This window comes from Cebus imitator, unplaced genomic scaffold, assembly GCF_001604975.1.
Source record: "Cebus imitator isolate Cc_AM_T3 unplaced genomic scaffold, Cebus_imitator-1.0 Scaffold12, whole genome shotgun sequence".
Classification (NCBI taxonomy): domain Eukaryota; kingdom Metazoa; phylum Chordata; class Mammalia; order Primates; family Cebidae; genus Cebus; species Cebus imitator.
In genome coordinates, this window is record NW_016107327.1 from 5,421,891 (window position 1) to 5,441,095 (window position 19,205).

At 36.4% G+C, this 19,205-nt stretch overlaps 1 protein-coding gene across 4 annotated transcripts in view; it reads right to left on the reverse strand.

The window, feature by feature from the left end:
* The window catches only part of TAF4B (TATA-box binding protein associated factor 4b), a 157,989-nt gene that overhangs the window by 62,070 nt on the left and 76,714 nt on the right, over nucleotides 1–19,205 (reverse strand). For all 4 annotated transcript variants that reach the window (XM_017498249.2, XM_037727905.1, XM_017498239.2 and 1 more), the window contains 2 exons: nucleotides 7,142–7,311; nucleotides 1,646–1,776 (listed from right to left, as the gene is read on the reverse strand). In XM_017498249.2, the coding sequence (XP_017353738.1) occupies nucleotides 1,646–1,776; nucleotides 7,142–7,311 (301 nt within the window). The remainder of the gene's footprint in view (nucleotides 1–1,645; nucleotides 1,777–7,141; nucleotides 7,312–19,205) is intronic.

The window sequence follows — 19,205 nt, forward strand, 5'->3', positions numbered from 1 at the left end:
AAAAAAAAAAAAAAAAAAAAAAAAAAAAGAGCAAACTAAGCCTGAAACTTAGAAATAAATAATATAAAAAACTAGAGTGGAGATAAATGAAGTCAAAAACAGAAAAACAAACGAGAAAATTAATAAAACCAAAAGTTGGTTATTTGAATGAAAAGATTAACAAAATTGACAAACCATTCACTTTCCTAGCAAAGAAAAAAAGAGAAGATGCAAATAGCAAAAATCAGTAATGTAAGGGGGATCATTACTATTGATCTTACAGAAATAAAAGGTTATAAGGGTATTATAAACAGTCATATGCCAACAAATTAGATACTAGGAGAAATGAAAAAATTCCTAGAAAAACAAAATTAATATCTTTATTTCTTTTTGTGTTTCTAGGAATTATAAAATACTGATATTAATTTTTTGCTTTTTTCATAGCTTTTTCTCCTGTTGATCATATATTCCTAAGTCAGTCCAGCAAATTCTCACAAAGATTTATGCAAGTGAGGACCTTAGCAATCATATGCAGTTTTTCCAAAGTTCTAAATGAAGCAGAAAGGAAAAAAAAAAACAAAATGATTCCTCCAGGGAACTTATTGGTGGTGTAGTAGCTGACAATTTCCTAGTTTCCTTTAACCTTTGACTAGGATATTATGGCACTGACCATTCTTCCAAATTCAAAATCTCTTAAGGTTACCTATATACCATCTTACTCAAAGTCTAGATATAAACATTGCTTGAAAAGAGGGAAATAGTTATCTTATTTCTTTTTTCATATCAGGCTACCTTTTCTTTCCATCCCTAATCACTCAACGATTTGCCATCCTCCAAAATTACACCAAGTGCTTTTGTCTTGATAACAACAAGTCATTTGGTTCACACCACTAGGGATACAGGCTATTCCTGTATTTTTTTTTTTTTTAATAAAAGTAGCCAATAACAATAAGTAGCATCAATACGAGCACTCCATGCAATCATTTAACTTATTAAAAGGAACAGAGGATGAACAAGTGAAAAGATCTAATGTAGAACATAAGAACTATAGTTAGTAATATATTGTTTTCAGAAATTCTGCTAAATGAGTAGATTATGGCTGCTCTTGCCACAAGGGAGAAAATGGGTAGCTTTGAGATAATGAAAATGTTAATTTGTTCAACTAAATAGTAATAATTTTACTATATATTTGTATCTTATAACATGTTGTATGCTTTAACTATTAATATATACAAAAAATTTATTTTAAAATAAATAAATCTCTGCAACACTGAAAGGCAAAAAAAGAAAAACAAACAAACAAACAAAAAACAGGAATGTTAGGAGAGTACAGACCACTGAAGAGAGCACGAGTAGCCAATGTTCCATTCTAACAAATCTTTCCTTCCCCATCAAAAGCTTTTAGAGAAGCCTCAGGCAGAACAGATACATATTTCAATCTACAGTGACACAGAAGCTTTTAATATCATTTTAAACTCTATTTTAATTTTATTTGTCATGTAAGCATATCTAAATAAGACAAATTAAGAATGAGACTTTGATTTTCCACTAATATGAAACACATGTCTCAACCACTCCTTTAAAGATGTGTTTAGAATATCAATCCACGCCCAAAAGACAACCTATCGCACTCAAGAGTTTATACTTCCTTAACGATTTCCTTTACCTTGTAAGTAGTCATTCGATGCTGAGCAATTGCAGTCAGTTTTTCTAGAAGGCCTCGTAATCGCTCCTGTGTTGCATGGGAGATCAAGTTCACAGCATCAGAGTTAAGTTCTGTAATGTCATGCTTTTTACCTGTGGAAGCAGAGAAAATCCATTACGTGTTTTAGTAGTGGCTGATAATTGAAATAATTAGCACAGCAGGTATTCTGTTCCCCCTGGAAGTCATACCCATTATGAATAAAGGTTTGGAGATCATGATTTTTCTAGTAAAGTCACAACTTCAAAGATTTTAGACATTACATTAATAAAACCTAGCCTGAAGCCTCAGAAAATATAGACATTGTTTCACTTAGCCTCTAGAATTATTCTCCTTGCAAGGTCATTTATAGGACAAAGTTAATAAGAACACAAATCAAGTCTACTGTTCAGGGAGGAAAATGGTAACTGCAGAAATTAGTACCGTATTCTGTTAATTCTAGTAATTAAAAAAATAGAAAATTACATTTCGCCCTGTTTGACACTGTTAACAGTTTATGACATTTATTTAAATGAATTCAGATTGTGGGTCTCTGTTAATGCCTTGTCTACAAGACATACCTATATTCCTTTTGTCCATTACCAATCATGTTTACTTTGCACTAACTGATGTTCTGATGTATTTACTTGGTAATCAATTTACAAGTTCAAATGGGTTCAAAACCTCATCATTTCACCTACCTATCTGAATAATTTCTCTCTCACTAGATTTTTTTTCAATAAATAAACCAAATTTATTCCTTCTGCTAACTAGCAAGAAAATTTCAGGAAAACAATTTGAACCACATACTGAGAAGTTCATTTGTAAATCAACCTTATCAGTATTTAAATAGTATTTCTAAGGCCTAGTGAAACCACCTATATTAACAGACGCCTAAATCTAAAGATACAGGCAATTAGGTAATCTATTTTACTATGACTGTTTTTAACATACAGACAGGCATTTTCAAAATATTTTTGTTTGATTTTGTATTCTGATTTATTTGAGATATACTCATTCTCATCAAAGGGTGATCTAGAGAAAAATACGCTTAAATTAAAAGACAACAACTCAAATATATTCTTTGACATTATCATATAATAAAAGCAAATAGGAAGAAATAAAATCAATCAACTTCTAAACCAACCCTTCAAAATGTAGTTCATTACTTGCAACAAAGCTGAATTTCCCTCCAATCTCACATTCAGGCAGGGAAAAACATTCTACAAAGTCAAATCTACTTTAAAAAACCCTCAGCATAAACAAATAGTGGGGCCTTCTATAGAAGAAAAAGTATAATTTCATTTTATTTATTTATTATTATTATTTTTTTGAGATGGAGTCTTGCTCTGTTGTCCAGGCTGGAGTGCAGTGGTACAATCTCCACTCACTGCAACCTCTGCCTCCCAGTTTCAAGCAATTCTCCTGCCTCAGCCTCCCGAGTAGCTGGGATTACTTGCAGGCGTGTACCACCACACATGGCTAATTTTTTTTTTTGTATTTTTAGTAGAAATGGAGTTTCACCATGTTGGCCAGGCTGATCTCAAACTCCTAACCTCAAGTGATCTACCTGACTCAGCCTCCCAAAGTGCTAAGATTACAAGTGTAAGCCACCATGCCAGGCCTATTACTATTGAGACAGGGTCTCACTCTGTCACCCAGGCTGGAATGCAGCCCACTGCAACTTCGACCTTCCTGGCTCAAGCAATCCTCCCACCTCAGCCTGCTGAGTAGCTAGAAGTACAGGCATGTGCCACCAAGCCCAGATAATTTTTGAATTTTTTGTACAGATTGGGTCTGTACAAAAAAGAACTGTTGCCAGGCTATGTTGTCCAGGCTGGTCTCTAGCTTCTGGGCTCAAGCAATCCTCTTGCCTCAGCCTCCCAAAGGGCTGGGATTACAGATGTGAGCCACCTTAGTGTTTGGGGAGGAACCTTTGAAAATAATTTAATATGTATTCATAAAACAGAGGTAATTCATCCAATATAAAAAACACACATATCTTTTAAATATTAGAAATAAACAAATGCTGAGATTAAACGATTCCAGGGCTTAGCAAGCAACCAAATGTTGTAATGTCTTCACATAGGTAATAAAATACAACTTACAATTACAAAGTAAAATACTGTAGAAAAATTCCCATTTTAAAGCAAAACACCCTTTTTAACAAAATCAACAAAACTGATTAATGAGATCTAGTTGGTGCTTGCGCACTAGTTATGTGATTTTATTGAATGTCTGTAAAATTTAATTCAGGTAATTAGAAAAAAAGAACACTGGCATTTTTATCGCTTAACATTATTCAAGTAGAAAAATCCTTTTTCCAAAAAGAAAATCTTGGGGTAAATTTGTAATTTCTATTTTTAAGAGGTAGCCTTGGTTCTGACCTATTCTACAAGGATGGAATTTTATTATAAATGGAAAACATTCCTAGAAATATGTAACTCCAATCACTCTATGATCTTTTTTAAAAAATAAAAACAAAAAAGATCATTTAGATAATTCAGAAGTAAGAATTCTACTAGTTTTCCATATTATTTAAGAGGTTTGTAATTCATCACTAAGAACTGAAAATGATTTAAGCCCACAAGTTCAAGACCAACCTGGGTAACACAATGAGAACCCATCTTTACAGAAATATACAAAAATTTGCCAGATTTAATAGGGCATGCCTGTTAGTCCCAGCTACTTCAAAAGGGGAGGATCACTTGAGCCTGGGAAGTTGGGGTTGCAGTGAGCCGTGATGGCGCCACTGCACTCCAGACTGGGCAACAGAGCAAGACCCCATCTGAAAAATAAGTATTTTTTTAAAAAAGAAATAAAAATGCAAATAGTTGTTCCCTTACTTTGCTAAATTAGAGGTTGCCAAACTATGGCCAACAGGCCAAATCTGATCACTCTTTGTTAAGTGAAGTTTTATGGGGATACAGTTGCGTGGACTGAATGTGTGCATCTCCCCAAAATTCATTCATGTTGAAGCTCTAATCCCAGTGAGATGGCAGTTGGAGTTGGGGCCTTTGGGAGATAATTAGGTCATAAAAGTATTGCCTTCACCCTAACATGAGAGAGAGCTAGCTAGTTACCTTTCTGCCACATGAAAACACAGTAGGAAGATGGCTGTCTGACAACCAGAAAGAGGGCCTTCACCAAGAATCTGATTGTGCTGGCACCCTGATCTCAAATGGCTAACCTACAGAACTATGAGAAATAAACATTTGTCGTTTAAGCCATCCAGTTTATGGTATTTTGTTATAGCAGTTCAGACTAAGACAATCTTGCCCATTTGTTTACATATTGTCTATGGCTGCTTTTGCACTATGACAGCAGAGTTGAGCAACTGTGACAGAAACTATATAACCTACAAAAGTGGCAAATATTACCTGCCCTTTGAAGGAAAATGTTGCTTATCCCTGTGCTAAGTGATCAAAAATGCCTTTAATGTGAAAAAATTTCTATCATATAATCAAGCTTTAAATCAAACTGGAAATAAAATTTAGAAGGAGGCCAGGTACAGTGGCTCATGCCTGTAATTCCAGCACTTTGGGAGTCCAAGACAGGTGGATCACCTGACATTAGGAGTTTGAGACCAGCCTGGCCAACATGGTGAAACCCCATCTCTACTAAAAATACAAAAAATTAGTCAGATGTGGTGGCAGGCGAATCGCTTGAACCTGGGAGGAAGAGGTTGCAGTGGGCCAAGATCAAGCCACTGCACTCCAGCCTGGGCAACAAGAACGAAACTCCATTCCAAAAAAAAAGATTTTGGAAGAGAGGGTAACTGACAAAACTAAGTATCTTCTTATACTTTACCAAAGCACTAGATAAATATATGGCATTAAGGAGTTAAACTACCAATAGATTTCCCAATCCATCACAGGAAGGCTTAGTGCTTATACGTGTTCCCAAATTAAGGAACTGGTTTCTATATAATACAAAATACATATGCAAAGAATAAAATGGAAGAAGTAAAGGAATGAAGGAAGACAGGGAGGGAGGGAAACATAAGCAAACAGAAAACAAACATTTTACAGTCAGCTCTTCTGGACTTGAAAGTTCTAGTTTCTCATAATAATGTACTCTTGATTTAAATTAGAAATGTAGGCCAGACACGGTGGCTCACGTCTGTAATCCCAGCATTTTAGGAGGTGGGCAGATCACCTGAGGTGAGGAGTTAAAGACCAGCCTGGCTAACATGGTGAAACCCTGTCTCTACTAAAAATTCAAAAATTAGCTGGGCGTGGTGGCAGGCACCTGTAATCCCAGCTACTTGGGAGGCTGAGGCAAAAGAATCACTTGAACCTGGAAGGCAGAGGTCACACTGAGCCAAGATCACACCACTGCACTCTAGCCTGGGTGACAGAGCGAGACTCCATCTTGGGCGGGGGGATGCGGAGACGGGGGGACGGGAGGTGGGGAGGAAGAAGAAATGCAAAAAAAAAAAAAAAACCCTGGTCATTTATATAGCATATAGTAGCTAAAACATTTATTTACTGAGTACCATTTAAAGACTACAAAGTCTATTACTATTATAAAATCAGAAACCTTCACGTTTTGTAGCAAGCCTTCATTATAAAATAGAAAGGTCTTTCTTAAGTATATTTGAAGCTCATTAGTACTGGCCCCCAAAATTTGACATAGGTGAAGAAGGAGAAGAGTTGGTCTCTGAATAAATCCCAGGGTCAGGACACAAGAAATAGTTTAACTCACATGCAACAATATCTTTCCCATCTGGACTGCAGTGGCATGATTTTGGCTCACTGCAACCTGTGCCTCCCAAGTTCAAGTGATTCTTGTGCCTCAGCCTCCCAAGTAGCTGGGACTACAGGCATGCCCCAGCACACTGGGCTAACTTTTTGTATTTTTAGTAGAGACAGGGTTGGCCAGGCTGGTCTCAAACTCCTGACCTCAGGTGATCTGCCCACCTCGGCCTTCAAAAGTGCTGGGATTATAGGCGTATGCCACAAACACACCTGGCTGTATTTTCTTACATTTTCTTTCACACTGCAGCCATCTAACAACTACTCCTGGACCTAGGGGAGACCCCAAGACTCTAATCTAGTTCTTTTAAAGCAAGGACGGCTTTAAATTTCAGGGTTAAGTAAAGGGAAAGGGACTTACTCTCTTTGGATATCCCTGTATTTCATAAACACAAACATGTAACTTAGGTGTGCATTTGTATACATACATGCCAAAAGTCTAACAAAGGGAGGGACAGAAAAAAAAAATAGTATACTATATTATATATTCATGTAAAATATATTTGACTATTCCTCCATTAAGAAATATGAGTAAAATATGAACCAAACCCAAAACCATGTTATATTAATAAATTTTTAACTAAACTACTCTTTTCTATAATGCCCATGAAATCTTGATTATTTCTAGGGCCTTATTCAAGTCTCAGAGTTCCAGGTTGTCTGTTTTGATATTTTCCCTCAAACAGACATTTCTATCAGGTAATAATCATAACTCTATACTTACCAATGTCTAAAATTTTCTTTTGTAGAGCTCCAATAAAAAGAAATGGTTCATCTTTACATGACTGAATAAGTGTGCCAACCAATTCAGAGTTTGTTGCTAAGATGCACGCATTTTCTTCATTAAGGCTGACCCCTGCCATAGAAGTCACATCATTGATGTCATCTTCATCTCTAATAGAAAAAAAAAGTTATAGCTTTTGGGGTGTGTATGTGCGTGTGTGCGCGCACACGTACGAGAGAGAGCAAGAAAGAGAGAAGGAGTGGTTTCAGAGAGCAAAAGAATTAGAGATCCCTCCTTGTAACTAATGGTATTATTTTATTTAATTCATCCAATCAAGAGAAGTGAAGAATGGCTATCTTTCCCTGTAAAGCTTTTGAAAGTAATAGTGTCTCTAACCACCAATGTATATTTAATAACAGAAGGATAAATCAGAAATAACTTTGTCTTCTAGGTCCCAACTTTCCCTCTCTTAGTCTGGCAAATGAGAAATACCAAGAGGCATTTGGAGTTACATCAAATCATCCATAAATCCTCTGCAATGAAAGACAAAGAAATAAAAACAGACATCTCTGTTTTCATCCAAAATGGTTAAAAGTCCATCAGACGTCCCCAGTGTACTCTACCATTCATTCCACTTAAGGGCAGCAGAAATTCCCCGATCCTGAAAGGTCCATATCCACATAAACACCCTTGAGAAGAAGCTTACTAGACTAGCCATTCTGAAACCAATTACCTGCAAAGAGCCTATATATAAAATAGGACACACTCATGTGTATGTACATATACATATACACATACATACATACATGTACATAAATAATACAAAAGATGTTTGGGCTCCTTGCTTTGCATCAGCACATTGTTTTTATCTAATAGAATTGTTGCATGGCCACAGCACTAGATGAGTATATATATTTAAGGGTAGAGAAGAGGGAGAGAAAAGAAATACTGAAATTCCCTCATAGCATCCTTACCACCTTATGTAATAAGCATTTTACTAAGGGTTATAACTTATATAACAATGTATAACATAAGTTACAATAACGTGATTACATAAAAAGATGTTCTCTTTATTGCATGGGCAAAATGGTAGAAAATGTGGTCTCTTGTCTGCAGGATATTACAAATTTCTCTGTGGTAATGCATTTGTGCACAGAAAAGGGAAATAAAGTATAAGCGTAAAATGCTCAAAAAATGAAGGCCTCTGGTGTTCAACTTTAAGAAAACATATTAGAGATGAGGGGGAAAATAACTCATATTCAAATATATATAAGATATGCAAACAAAATGAAAGAAAGGAGGCCAGGCGCAGTGGCTACCATCTGTAATTCCAGTACTCTGGGAGGTCAAGGTGGGACGATTGCTTGAGGCGAGGAGTTTGAGATCAGCCTGGGCAACATAGGGAGATACCACCTCTCAGAAAACAAACAAAAAAATTAGCCAGGCATGCCTGTGGTCCCAGCTACTTGAGAGGCAAAGGTGGGAGGATCACTTGAGCCTGGAAAGTACAGGCTGCAGTGAGCTGTGATCAGGCCACTGCACTGGGGCCTGGATGACAGAGTAAGACCCTATCTTTAAAAAAAAAAGAAATCCAGGAAAGTAAAGTGCTAAACACAGCAAGTGAAAAAGTGAAAAGAAATAACAATGGTCTTATCATATGAACAGTATACCAAAAGCTCAACATTGAAAGGTATGTCTAGTAATAGGGAAAGAAAAAAGTAAAAAATTAATCTCTCAAACCACCAAATGAAATATGCAGATCAAACAAATGTCACAAAGGTATCCTCAGAGATATGGGATGCTGAGAACAACTTTGAGAATCACTCTGCCACGTATGTAAATAAATATGTCCAGATTTAAACATCTAAACATTTAAAAATCTACAGCATAAGTATGGAAGAAATCATAAGCCTAAAGATGAACCAAAATCTGAGTAAAAATATTCTAAAGGGCCTAACTAAAATGCATTTTCAAAAGAACAAGTGAACATAAATGAAAAGTCAGATCACTACAAAACAGAATCCTAACCAGTTACTTAACATCTCTGGGACTCAGTTTCCTCCTCCAAAAAATACATAACTTAGATTAGGTGGTTTCTAAGGTCCCTCTCAGCCACTTAGAAAAATAATGCAGCTCTCTCTGGACTGACAGGGAACGAAGAGACTGCACCTTGAATATAAATATGCTTAAATAGGCATAATATATTTTTGGAAAGATACATAAGAAATTATCTGGGGAGGGAAATACAAAACCAAGGATAGGAAGAAGGCTTACTTTATATCAATTATACCATTTTTTGAATGTTGTGCTGTATACATGGATTGCCCAGTCAAATTGATTGGTAATACCGAAAGTAACCTAAGTAAATACCTAGAGAAAGAAAACTAACAGTAGAAAAATTGAAGTGTAGTGATATAACCTCATTCCTCCATTAAAGTAAAACTGGAGTTTTAATGTGGGAGTAACTCCACATGACCTTTATACATATACATACAACACTGAATGCCTGTCGACTAAGATGTGTGCCAGGTACACAGGCCTCTGGAAACTGTACCTTGCTTCTCTAGCAAGGTCCCTGTACAGCCCTTGTTGACATCTCATACACAGGCTGGAGAGACCAGTATCAGGCCTACTTACTACCAGTATCTAGCACAATATTAAAACTGAACAGAATTCAGTCAATGAGAAGACAGTCCCATGTCTTTTAGAATCTTGCAGCCTTTCCCTGCAAATAAGCAGAGAACTAACTACTTAATAAGATTTGTTCTTGCCTGCCATCCTTCCTTCTATCTAGCCCCAAGCTGAACACAGCACCCCTCTAGTTGCCAAAGTTACAGATGGTGGCAGGCATAGAGGAAGACCCCTCCTGAGGGAAGAGGAAAAGCTGCCACAATAAACAGCACCCAAGCTATTTAAAACTTCCTCTAGTCAAGGAGGCAGACTGAAGGAAAGCATTATCAATAAGGTTAGGTAAGAGGTCAGGACACTAACAAAGGCTTTGATGTTTAGGGGTATTTGTGATTCTGGTTTGGTTTTAATTTTCAAGAAAGTAAGAATCACCAAACCAAGTCTTCAAGACTTCTGGTCCAATGCAGTGTCTTTCAATGAAGGTGCTGTGAAAGACAATCTGTTTTGTTTTAAAAGATATTCAGAAAAACAAACTTAATAGTGCCTCAGTAAAAAAGCCTTCCGACTCAACATTCTATGGAGTGTTACAGGGAACTAGGCATAAATTACAAAAATATCACTAATTTATCACAAATGCCTTGCATTCTAGCTTCTAAAATTGATCTAATTCTTTAGCTTTTGAGAATGCCTGCTAATGCTTGCCTTTTTAAATGTCTTTATCCCCTTAACTTCTGTAACAACAGTAGACTAATTCTTCTAAAGTCAGTCACGTTATTTTCCTGTCCAAAAATCTTTCACATTACCCTGAACTTAACTTGACATTCAAGGCCTTCCAAGGTAACAACCCCAGTTAGCACTCTTCCCCCTCCCCTCACTGCTCACTATCGAATAGCTCCTCCTGATTCTGGCCTTTGCTCAGGCTATTCCCTTCCTGTTCTAGTCTTCAACTTCCTTTGCTTTTTTCTTTCTTTTTTTTTTTCCTTTTTTTTTTTTTGAGGCAGATTCTTGTTCTGTCGCCCAGGTTGGAATGCAGTGGCACAATCTCAGCTCACTGTGACATCTGCCACCTGGGTTCAAGTGATTCTCATGCCCCAGCCTCCCAAGTAGCTGGAATGACAGGTATGCACCACCACGCCTAGCTAATTTTATTTTTATTTTTTTAGTAAAGATGGGGTTTTGCCACATTGGCCAGGCTGGTCTTGAACTCCTGACCTCAAGTTATCCGCCTGCCTCAGCCTCCCAAAGTGCTGGGATTACAGGAGTGAGCCACCACACCCAGGCACTTTGCTTTGCTTTTTTCTTATCTTCGATCTGTCAAAGCCTTTTCTATGTCTCAGACCCAATTTGAATGCCTACTTTAGAAATGCTGGTTTGTTTCATACTTTTAAATCATTTGTCCAACTGCTACAATTTTGAACTTCTGAGAACACATGTTTGTCTGTTATAGTAGTTCTTACTCTGTCTTCTAATCAATGTGTTTGTCTTAAATTCCAACTAATTTTACTTATCATATTAATCATCTTCATCACCTATGACTCCCAACACAGTAGTTTGTAAACTACTGTTTTAAATAGTTAAGAAATTTTAATATTTAAATTTTATATTTAAATATTTAAGAAATTTCTGTGTGCTCGGAACAGCTCTTCATCTATTATAAGATACTGAGAAGCAGTAGAACGGGAAAAAAATGAGAGTTTTGAGTCAAACTATCTACCTTTGAACTACGACTCTATCACTTATTACTTAAGTGAGAGAAAACAATGAACCAGTCTAAAACTGTATCTTCAGTAAAATGGAGACAATAATAGTCCCTACTTTTAGACTGAGGATCAAAGGAAGTAATTCATATCATGGAAAAAGACAATGTTAATATATAAACAGCTTCTATAAATAACTAAGGAAAAGACCAATGATTCAATGAAAAAACAGACAAAGCATGTGAATCTTTGGTTAATAGAAAAATGACTGATGTTCTACTCCACTCCCAACAGAAATATAATTTTTCACCTGTTAGATTGGCAAAAAATTTTAGGTCCACTAGAACACATGGAAATATGCTATCATAAGCTTTGTTGCCAAGGATATAATTCATCCTCCATTAAGGGCATTTGGCATTATCTGACAGTTTAAAAGGAATAAACCACTCTTCTTAGACATTATGTGAAATGATAGTCACTGCAGCTTTTCTCCTAGTAGGAAACAATGGAAACACACCTGAATGTCCATCATTATGGAACTTTGCTTAAATATCAAAATCACGATGAATATGTACTGATGAGACAATCTCCAAGATTACTATTAAATGGTAAAAACCAAAACACAAAACATCATGCATGTATTATATATTATCATCTGTGTTGAATACTGTATCTAGGGAGCTCCACCTTGTCATGTACCATCAATAAAGTATACTGTACCAAGAAAAAAATACTATATTTAGAACAATACATAAGAAAGTGAAAAAAAATGGTAGCTGGTTAACTCTAGGCTGGGAACCTGGGTAACAGGGGGATAAAGAAGTGACTAGAAGCCTTACTTTTTCCATTGCATACCTTCTTGTATCTTTAAATTTTGTGTAAAATGTTCACATTATCCAGTCAAATAAATGAATTTTTAAAATATAAACAAAAACTTTCATTCTGAGATCTAGTTCTTTCCTTAGATTACTAAATCCCTAATGAAATAAGTTTGCCTTCAATATTCTTTTTTCTCCTCTCTCAAGCAGAGTCTCTCTAACACAGTCAGTTAGTAAACTCACAATATCCTGCTGATTCCTTCCATGTATGCTTTAAAGTTGTTTTTCTCATGGGAATTTCCTTCTTCTTATTAACTCAAATGTAGTGTAGCATATTGCAGTACTTCTCAAACAATAGTGTTTTTGGGAAACATCTCGTAAGTATACTTAAAATGCAGGTCTCAATGTCAAACACACATCCACACAGTACCCATGACTCTCATTTGGTAGGCTTATAATGGAGACCAGGAATTTGGAGTTTTCTAACAAGCACACTTAGCTGATCATGATACAAATGGTCTAAGGACCACACTAAGAAAAATACTGAGTTATAAAAATTAAGAGTACTGATTCTAAAGAGGTCAAGGTTTCAGTCCCTGTTCAGACAATTATTAATAGGATGGCTAGACGCAGTGGCTCATTTTGGGAGGCCGAGGTAGGCGGATCTCCTGAGGTCAGGAGTTCAGCACCAACCTGGCCAATATGGCGAAACTCCGTCTCTACTAAAAATACAAACATGAGCTGGGGGTGATGGTATGCTTCTAGCCCCAGCTACTCGGGAGGCTGAGGCAGGAGAACTGCTTGAACCTGGAAGGCGGAGGTTGCAGTGAACTGAGATTGTGCCACTGCACTTCAGCATGGGCAATAGAGTGAGACTTCATCTCAAAAAAAATATATTATTAATAGGATGACAATGAACAAGTTTCTTCCCACTTCTATTCATCAATCCCCTTATATATAAATGGGAGTAAAAATGGCCCTCTCATGTAATTTTGAATGAAAACTGTATTAGAAACTAAAACTGAATCAGAAACTAAAAATTGGTATCATTCTTTGAAAAATAAAAAATATATTACATATTAACATAAATAACATGCTTTAATGAAAATTAACATACCAAAATTTAAAAACAGAACAAAAGTGGTACTGCCTTCTATTTGTACAAATCTTTTAAAAATCCACTGGTCCTCTTGCATTTTGAATGGGATCTGTTACTCAGGCATGGTTTTGCAACATCATCCATTGGAAATGTGGAAAATACTAGTTCACTGAGTTACAGAGTTCTCGCAAATTTAGATTCTAATACATAATCCAAAATTACATGTATCTCCACCAATCAGATCAGAAAATATAACTACTGAGAAGCTGTCAAGCTGATGGTAATAGATAAAAGTTTTCCAAAATTTTCATTTTTGCTTGATAGGTCAAACTTTATCACTGGCAAAAAAAAAAAAAAAAAATCCTGTCAGGTTTTCTTCCCTAAAGTGACAGGCTCACTTCATTGATTTTCATGAAAATGTCTGTCAAATGCTGGTCTATATATACTTATAATTCCTAAATTGTAAGGAACATATGATAAGGATTTTCAAGATACAGGTTCCTGACATGTCCAATCTCCAGAGATGTTATTCTAGATCAGCTCCAGAAACCAAGTTCCCCGTGTAACTCTCAAACTGTTGATCTATACTACTATACTAGCAAATATTTAGTTATCAACTGTTTCCTAAACTATCTACGAGCTCTTTCCTATATTTATGTTCTCAATTCAATTATTAATTTAGTTTCCTTTTTTTTTTTGAGATGGAGTCTCACTCTGTTAACCAGGCTGGAGTGCAATGGCATAGTCTAAGTTCACTGCAACCTCTGCCTCTCAGGTTCAAGTGATTCTCCAGTCTCAGCCTCCGGAGTAGCTGGAATTACAGGCTTGCACCACCACACCTGGCTAATTTTCTATTTTCGTAGAAATGGGGTTTCACCATGTTGGCTACACTGGTCTCGAACTCCAGACCTCAGATCATCCACCCGCCTCAGCCTCCCAAAGTGCTGGGATTATAGGCATGAGCCACTGCACCCGACCTAATTTCTTAACAAGGAATTTTTAGATTTTTCACACCACAGCATTATAACTGTCTCTTGGCTTTGATCTTTCTTGAGGCTGCACGTGACAAGTAATTAAGATATACCCTATCTCCTGCCTATATAACTTCAACGTTTACTTAATGGTGTACCTACCTCTAATGTCCTCCTTCTCAGTTTATTCTACACTTAAGTACACAGATAAAAAACTTTCCTGAATATAACTTTACTATGACAAAATATGACTAAAAACTTAGAAAGACTTCATAATGTAATCTCCAAGTCCACTCATGTAATTCACCTGGAATATTCAACAACATCATTTCTTTTTTCTCTCTCTTTTTTATTAAGACACCCAGGCTGGAGTGTAGTGGTATAATCTCAGTTTTCTGCAGCCTTGATTTCCGGAGCTCAGATGACTCTCCTGCCTCAGCCTCCCAAGTAGCTGGGATTACAGGCACATGCCACCATGCCTGGCTAATTTTTGTGTGTGTGGGGGGGAGGGGGTTGGTTTTTTGAGACGGAGTCTCACTCTGTCACCCAGACTGGAGTGCAGTGGTGCCATCTCGGCTCACTGCAACTTCTGCCTCCCGGATTCAAGCAATTCTCCCTGCCTCAAGCAATTCTCCCTGCCTCAACCTCTCAAGTAGTTGGGACTACAGGTGCACCACCACACCTGGCTCATTTTTGTATTTTTAGTAGAGACAGGGTTTTGCCATGTTGGTCAGGCTGGTTTTGAACTCCTGACCTCAGGTGATCTACCCACCTCTGCCTCCCAAAGTGCTGGGATTACAGGCGTGAGCATGCACAAGGAGAAACAGACTTGCAATACATGAAATAATGAATTATATATGATGAAAGTTAAACATAATATACACTATAGAATCAAATTCCTGCAATATGGAAAAAATGGACATTAAAATTGGTAGAATAATACTATCTACGCAAATAACAAATAATCTGGTCCTGTGTTATTTTCTGAGAGTGTCAAAAAGCAAGAAATAAAAATCTCACTAAAGCCCCTAGTTGTTAAAAAAACCTTCACTACCTGATTTAATATATACATATATTCATCCATAAATATATTATGTATCTCTAAAATATAAGGACTTTAAATAACTACCACATCAAAATATTGATATTAATTCCTTATCATCACATATTCAGTTGAAATACGGTTATGCAAACATGCATTGGTACTATCATACTTGCCACTTCTGAGTCTAAAGTATGATGGAAACATGAATCTCTAGCACCCTCTGGTGTTTAAGCACAATATAACTTCCCATATTCATCCCAGCTATACTGACAAGCAGAATAGAAAATATGATCTTCTCAGCAAAAAAAGTAACAACTGAATCCACTAAAAAGCGTAAGTTAACAAAATAGTTTTGAAAACCTATGAAAATATCATTCTATATTATTAAATTTCATACAGTTTGGTCAAGACAAGATCTAATACAATTCACTACCATTTCTTACTTAACAAAAGAGCCAAAATCAAGGGTCTATTATCAGTTTCATTTTAAAAATAACTGAAGTGATAGTAAGTATCCAGAGAAGCAAAATTAAATTTAAAAAGATATCACTATGAAAAAATATGCATAAAGGCGTGTGAGATTGTGAATTACTAGAAAGTACTGTACAAAAATGAAAAGTACATCTTTCTACAAAAATATCTAAGAAATAGTTGAGATTATAAATACTCCTTTTTTTGGCTGGGCACAGTGGATCATGCCTGTAAACCCAGCACTTTGGGAGCCCAAGGCAGGTGGATCACTTGAGGTCAGGAGTTCGAGACCGGCCTGACAAATATGGAGAAATCCCATCTCTACTAAAAATACAAAATTAGCCGGGCATGATGGTGCATGCCTGTAGTCCCAGCTACTCAGGAGGCTGAGGCAGGAGAATCACTTGAACCAGGAGGCAGAGGTTGCAGTGAGCCGAGATTGTGCCACTGCACTCCAGCCTAGGCAGCAAAAGTGAACCCCTGTCTCAAAAAAATAAAAATAAAAAATACTCCTTTTTCAAAATTCACCATTTCAACAAATATTTGAATGCCTATTATCAAACAGGCATTGTTCTAAATAGTACACATACAATGGTAAACAATCATTATTATAAGCTTTTACAGAGAAGAATTGGGAAATAAATAGAAGCAAGGGTAAACAAATCCACAAAATAATTTTAGATAAGTACCTCAAGACACCAGATATGACTATGGAAGCTACTTTATATAGGTTGGCCAAGCAAAATTTACCTCTTTAAGGGGTATGTTTGAAATATGAAAGACCATGTCATATGAAGAATGAGGGACAGCTTTCAGGGCATACCACATCTAAAACTGTACAGTAGGTTTTATCAAAATCTCATGTAACCCATAAGTACATACATCTAAGTGCCCCCAAAAATTAAACATTAAAAACATTAAAGAAATAAATTAAGCTGTACAGTGGGACCACGACTAGTGTGTCTGACGAACAGAAAGGAAGCAAACAAGGGGCATTATGGATCCCTAACACCACAGACTGTGATCCCTGAAATTCAGTTTTTCTGAATATGAGAAATAACTTGCTTATTCAATGACTTTTCAGTTTTTCTGTTACATACAACCTTACCAAATTCTAAGAAATACAACCATGGTTTCAAATGGGAATCCTCTACATCATAAAAAGAAAAATTTTTAAGCCAATTCTCTGCCCCCCACCCACCCAAATTAACCTGATCATATAATCTCTACACAAACTTTGTGGTACTGCCATGCTGATTCTAAAATTAATGTACAAGAGAAAAATAATGAGTAAAATTAAGATACTTTTGATAAAAAGGAATATAGAAAGAGGATTTACTTTATCTCTCAGATAGAAAAGTAAAAAAAGATGTTATAACAATAGAAAACACCAAAATAGTAACATAAAAAAATATATATATTTGGCACCCGAGGCAGGTGGATCACCTGAGGTGAGGAGTTTGAGACCAGCCTGGCCAACATGGTGAAACGCTGTCTCTGCTAAAAATACAAAAATCAGCCAGGCATGGTGGCATGCACCTGTAGTCCCAGCTACTTGGGAGGCTGAGGAACAAGAATCACTTGAACCTGGCAGGTATAGGCTGGGGTGAGCCGAGATCAAGTCATTGCACTCTAGCCTAGGTGACAGAAACTGCAACTCAAAAAAAAATGATAAAATAAAATAAGACAAAAATATATCACTAAAATGAAATGTGTCCTTTTATAAATGGGAATTTACTATAAGATAAAGGTGGCATTGCAAATAAGAAAGGTAAAGATGAGGCCGGGCGCGGTGGCTCAAGCCTGTAATCCCAGCACTTTGGGAGGCCGAGGCGGGTGGATCACGAGGTCAGGAGATCGAGACCATCCCGGTCAACATGGTGAAACCCCGTCTCTACTAAAAAAATACAAAAAAATTAGCTGGGCATGGTGGCGCGTGCCTGTAATCCCAGCTACTCAGGAGGCTGAGGCAGGAGAATTGCCTGAGCCCAGGAGGCGGAGGTTGCGGTGAGCCNAAAAAAAAAAAAAAAAAAAAAAAAAAAAAAAAAAAGAAAGGTAAAGATGATGAACCCTACTATTGCTGAGACAATTCGAGGAAAATTTATTCTCTGCCTCACATATTTACAAAAAATAAAATCAAGAATTATTGAAGATGTAAAGGTAAATGTCTACATTTGAGGTAAGTGTGTACAGACAGAAGATACAGAAGCACATCATTCTGGGCTCATAATATGAAAGGATGCATTAGACTTCAAAAGCCAAGAAGAGACTGCTAAACTTTATACTGTAATTTAAAATTTCCATATACAAAACACTAAAAACAAATTTCAAGTTAAACAAAAAACTAGGAGAAAAATATTTACAATATACACAACAAAGAATTACTACTGTCCAGCATATATACATACATAAGTCTGGAAAGCAATAAGTAGTCAAGAGATAAATAAGTGAAAAGTAGCAAGTCAGAAATTTCGCAAAGAAAATACTATAATGGTGACAATTTTTGCTTCAGGCAGTAAGTGGACTAGGTTTACTGAGGAGCAATTACACAGCATAAGACATTTTCATTCCATTGTTTGGTTCACAGAATCTGTGGGGGGGGGGCGGGGGAGGTGTCAGTAAAAATAAGCAATGAGCATAGCCTAAAGGAAGAATTGCTTCAGGGCAAATGACTGTGGCTAGTACTAGTTCTTGATTACAGTGAGAAAACTGTATCCGAGACTCCTGGGTAAGTCGAGTTCCCTAGAACAAGACTAAAGTGGTTCCAAGTCAATAGTAATCCCTGGGTCTAATAGAAACAGTCACGAATCCTCTCTGGAAGAAAGCAAACTCAGTTTAAACCCTCAGGTTTAATCTGATTTACCTGTCCAACAAAGTTTTAGATTCACTGACTACATTTTTTACTTCTAAAAGTCCTATTTGGTTCTTTTTCAAGTATTTGCAGTCATTTTTAAAATAACTTGTTTCTTGCTCATTCTTGAGATTCCATATTTTATTTTTAAATACTTTATACTGTTTTTTAACACTTACTGTTTAATAATCCAATGTTTGAAGTCACTGGAATTCCAAATGTATTACTGTTTCCCTGTAGCTTGACTCAGGGATACTTCCTGGCATATTTATCTTTAAATGTGAACACATATATTTTATATGAACACCCAAAACCAATGGAACAACATCTTCAATGCAAAAAAACAAAAAAGTCAACCTATAATTCTAATCTCAATCCTTGACATTCTCTATATAAATAATCTAAAATCATCTAGAAATTATTAGAACCTAATCACAAGACTCTTGGAATATGATTTTTTAAGTCCTGCATTTCTCTATGCTAG